The sequence below is a fragment of the Arachis ipaensis genome, chromosome B02 (genome assembly GCF_000816755.2).
Source record: "Arachis ipaensis cultivar K30076 chromosome B02, Araip1.1, whole genome shotgun sequence".
NCBI lineage: Eukaryota > Viridiplantae > Streptophyta > Magnoliopsida > Fabales > Fabaceae > Arachis > Arachis ipaensis.
Window position 1 is genome coordinate 103,539,655 of NC_029786.2, and position 4,776 is coordinate 103,544,430.

Genomic DNA, 4,776 nt, shown 5'->3' on the forward strand with positions numbered 1-4,776 from the left:
GTATATAATAAAGAATAATGCTATGTATATTTAAATTTTTTTGTTAATTAAATTTAATTAACTTGATCTAATATAATAAAAATTAGTTATAGTTAATATTATTTTAAGTCGTATTATTTGATTTCATTAAACTTGATTCATAGAAAAATTTAGGGATAAGTACGATTTTGGTCCCTGACGTTAAGGGTCAGAATCGAAATCGTCCCTCTTGTATATTTGAATTTAAAGTCATCCTTAAAGTCAGAATTAAAATTAAAATCGTCCTTTACAGTGTAATTTTTTTCTAAATGACCATAGTACCCTTCTATCCTTGAAGTGTTACGCATGAAACACTTCACCCCTTCATATGCTTCCAAACCCTCAACGTAAACAACAAAACCCATCAGAACGTTTCACTTCACCAATGTAGTTGCACTGTGCCCTAAGTAAGAATCTGAAACGACAGACGGTGTTCTTGGACCGAAGATCGAAGGCGAGTCTGGTTCACTGGAAGGCAGGGTCGTGCATAGGCATTCAGGTATGTTTCACTGTTTACTGAGAATAGGGATAAACATCACAGTGCGGTTTATTTTTTAATTTTTTCTTTTTTTTTCTGTGATATGGCACTGTAGGTTGTTGTAGAGGACAATGGTGTACTTTAAACTGAAAGTCTACCATGATGCAGATTCCATTGCTATGTGCAAAATAGCTGAGTTAAGAGATTATGTTGACTTGTATGTAATGCACAAGGTTGAGGAAGAAGACGTGTTTCCTGCGTCTGGCTACATTGATGTTGGGGGAGATCATAGGATGGATGATGAGGGACAACATATGGTTCTGTATGGAGGAGAACATCCTGGTTCAAAACATGCTGAAGCAGCTGCTGATATCTCTGGGGCAGAGAATAGTGAGGGTGGTGATGATGTTAATCTAGAAGCTGATATGGGTAACTATAATGATAATGACAGCGTTGATTCAGAGTATAAACCATCTGAGGAAGAGGAGGAGACTGAAGATGATTCGAACTTTACGAACAGTGAAGATGAGCTTGATCCTGATGTTAGTGGATTTCAAGATGTTAATGTGGCGAATAAAAAATGTAGGGCAGGGAAAAAGAAGGGTGTCGCAACTGATAACTTTGGAGACGAGGATGTAGCAAGGAGTGATGAATTAGAGAATGACCATGAGGTTGGAGGTGATGTCTCAGATTCAGAGAACCAGGGACAGAGTTATCCAGTTCACAAGCCTCAAAAAGACATGAGCTAATACAAGTGGGAAGTGGGCACATTGTATGCATCCAGAGAAGAGTTCAAGGACACTGTGACTGCATATGCCGTGCAGACAGCTAGGGCGATCACATTTAGGAAATGTGATCTGCAGAGGGTTAGGGCAGTTTGTACTGGCGAGTGTCCGTTTTGGGTATATGCAGCGAAAATGAAAGAAGAGGATACTTGGCAGCTTTGCAGCATGAATCTGAGTCACACTTGTACACAGGCACACAGGGTGGGGATTATGCACTCGAGATGGCTTGGCAAGGGATTCAAGAAGAAGGTCAGTTCAAATCCGAAGGTGAAGATTAGGGAGTTAGTGTCAAAGGCTCAAAAGAAGTGGAACTTGACAGTCACCAAGTCAATGGCAACGAGGACCAAGCAGATTGCCCTAGATGAAATCCAGGGAACCTTCCGAGAGCAGTATAAGAGGATATATGACTATGCACATGAGGTGATGCGGGCAAATCCAGGGTCATCCGTTCGCATACAGGTGCAGAGGTTCCCTGAACAAGATAATGCAGCAGAATCCTCATCCATGAGTAGCCACTGTATCTTTCAGAGAATCTATATATGCTTGGAAGCATGCAAGCAGAGCTTCAGCCATTGTAGGAGCTTCATTAATTGGTTTGGACGGCTGTTTTCTGAAGACACCCCAGGGGGGACAATTGCTCACTGCCATTGGTTGGGATCCAAATGACCAGATGCTGCCCCTTGCATATGCAGTTGTAGAGGCCGAGACGAAGGACTCATGGAGTTGGTTCCTACATCATCTGGCATCTGACATTGGTATTGAGAAAATGGGAAGAACTACTTTCATGTCTGACCAGCAGAAAGTAAGAAACTATTACCACATTGACTTATGTACATTGAAGTTGTGTATCACTGCATGTAAATATTTTACTAATTGTATCATCCTCCATATTCTGCTTGCAGGGTTTGTTGCCAGCATACGATGAAGTTATACCAAGTGTGGAGAATCGATTCTGTGTGAGGCACCTGTACAGCAATTTCAGAAAACGGTTCCCAGGGTTACAATTGAAGCAACTAATGTGGAGGTGTGCTAAGGCAACTCACTGGAGGGACTGGGAGAGGAACATGGCTGAACTGAAAGCTGTTAATCAGGAAGCATATAGGTACCTAAATGCTATCCCTCCTAGGTATTGGTCTAGATCTAGATTTACCTATAATTCTAAAGTAGATACACTGGTAAACAATATGTCTGAAAGATTTAATGCTGCCATAGTTGATGCTAGAGAGAAACCTATACTTACAATGTTAGAGGATATCAGGGTTAAACTAATGACTAGGTGGGCAGAGAATAGGGATCTGGCTCAGAACTATGCAGGGACAATCTTACCTAGGATTAGAATCAAGTTGGAGAGGAGGTCTAGATCTGCCGGAGAATGGCGGCCATATTGGTCTGCAGCTCAAAAATATGAGGTTGTGAGTGGGTTAGATAAGTTTACTGTTGACTTAGGATCCTTTGAGTGCTCATGTAGAAGGTGGCAGTTGAGTGGTATACCCTGTGTCCATGCGATTAGCTGCATCAAGTTCAAGGGATTTGGCTTGGAACCTTATGTGGCCGATTGCTACAAGATAGAAACATACCTGAAGTGCTATGAAGCAGTTATACACTACTTGTCTCAGATTTTTCATTAAGCCTTATGTTTATCTATATTAACTGCATCTGTTTCATAGGCCCAAAATTCCAAGGATGTAAGCAAAGGCAAGCAATCCAGGGGCAGCAACAAGTCAAACCCTCTTGTTGCTAAGGGAGGAAAGAAAACTGCATCTACACAGCCCACTCCTAAGCTCACTGTCAACAGAAAAGTTACCTCAGCAACACAGCCACCAACTTCAGCCCAGTCCAACACTGTAGCACAGCTAAAGAGGCCTAGAGGCAGGCCCAAGGGGACCACCAAGCCCACATCTTCAGCCCAACATGATCCACCACCCAAGACAACTGCAAGCCCAAAAACCTCAGCACCTTCTGCATCCTCATCACAGCCAACCACCACAACTCTTCCAGCATCTCAGCCATCCATTGCCACAGCTTCAAACCAACCCACTGGGCACTTCTCTGTCAGCCTTACTGGAGGACCTCATGTTTCTCCCAGAAAATTGAAGTTAATGGCAAAGTTGCCTCCAAGAAAATGGGGATTGCTTTAGGAAAATGACAACACTTAGCATCAATATGTCATAGTTATATAGCATGGATGTTGGTTTATTTTGTTTTAAGTTTGTGTTTAAGCTTCTGGTTAAACAGTGTGAACTTGTTGGTTACTTTTTGTTGCTTATGTTTTGCTTGTTAAGTTTCTGCTCAAACTCTTGTACTGAATTATTAGCTTCTTCCCAGCCAATCCTTTTGATGGTTACTTTATTTTGAGTTAAGCTTCTTTTAAGATGCTGCTAATGTCAAACACTATGCTTATGCTTATCATGTATTCAGACATTTACCGAACTCATGACACTGTTATGTTATTGATCAGTAATTGAACTCATGTTTGTGCCAAGAAAAGGCCTCAATCTCATTTCATTATCCAACCATGCTTACAAAACATTCATATATACATCTTGAAATAGACTCAACATAACACAATCAGGAACCACCCTAATAGATAAACCCTACCCCCAATTCACCAACAATAACAACACCAAAAGTGTACACATGTTTCATACCAGGTTCAATGGAATTACACACTATTGCGTTTCTTTAGACCAACTCTGCAACAACAAACAAAGAAACCCCACCCACCCAAAACACCCTAACACTGCAACGACCTTCACCTTCCACTCTGCCGCTTTGGTTCTTGATTTCATCATCGAAAGCTTCTTCCTTATTCTAGCAACTTCTGACTGTTCCACCTCTGTCTCCGGATCTGCCCAACGGAAGAAATTGCAGCCTTCTTGCACCTGCACATACCCACCAACATCATCCACCATTCCATCACCCAGCAGACCCAATTCAGAGGAAAAGTAACAAAACAAACCTCGAAGTAGACACAACCCCAAAATCTGCGACCTGGGTTCTCCTTGGTCCCTGAGATTCGCAACACTGGCTTCTCACCATGGGAACAAAGTAACGGCCTACCATGAGACGAAGCTCTGCTACGAGACGAGGTTGAGCTTTGTGCAGCTATGGCATTCTCCCTCCGGCAGCTCCTCCACGGTGATCTCTGCTCTGCAACAGTGGCTTCCACGATGCTTTACCCTTTCTTCCTTTCAATTCAATGTATACTTATTAAGGTTTTCCATTCATTTTAATTTTCTATGCATATATATATTTATAATTGTTTTCGATGGTAATAACTGCCTCATAACGACGCAAGGGCATTTTCGTCCGAAAATGTTATAAAGGACGATTTTAATTTTAAATATGACTTTAAGGATGAGTTTAAATCCAAATATACAAGAGGGACGATTTCGATTCTGACCCCTAACGTCAGGGACCAAAATCGTACTTATCCCAAAAATTTAGATGTATAGTATTATTTTATAAAAAAATTTAAAAGAATATTATATTATA

At 41.3% G+C, this 4,776-nt stretch overlaps 1 protein-coding gene across 1 annotated transcript; it reads left to right on the forward strand.

Annotated features, from left to right (window-relative positions):
- Nucleotides 1,414-3,419, forward strand: LOC107627927. Its single transcript, XM_016330735.1, has 4 exons — nt 1,414-1,740; nt 1,898-2,083; nt 2,184-2,876; nt 2,949-3,419. The coding sequence occupies exons 1-4, from the start codon at nt 1,414-1,416 to the stop codon at nt 3,417-3,419; spliced, it is 1,677 nt and encodes a 558-aa protein (XP_016186221.1).

Coding starts and splice junctions, on each gene's coding strand:
- LOC107627927 (XM_016330735.1), top strand. CDS start 1,414: ATGAAAGAAGAGGATACTTGGCAGCTTTGCAGCATGAATCTGAGTCAC. Junction 1,741..1,897: donor GGTCATCCGTTCGCATACAG/GTGCAGAGGTTC, acceptor TGTTTTCTGAAG/ACACCCCAGGGGGGACAATT. Junction 2,084..2,183: donor TCATGTCTGACCAGCAGAAA/GTAAGAAACTAT, acceptor TTCTGCTTGCAG/GGTTTGTTGCCAGCATACGA.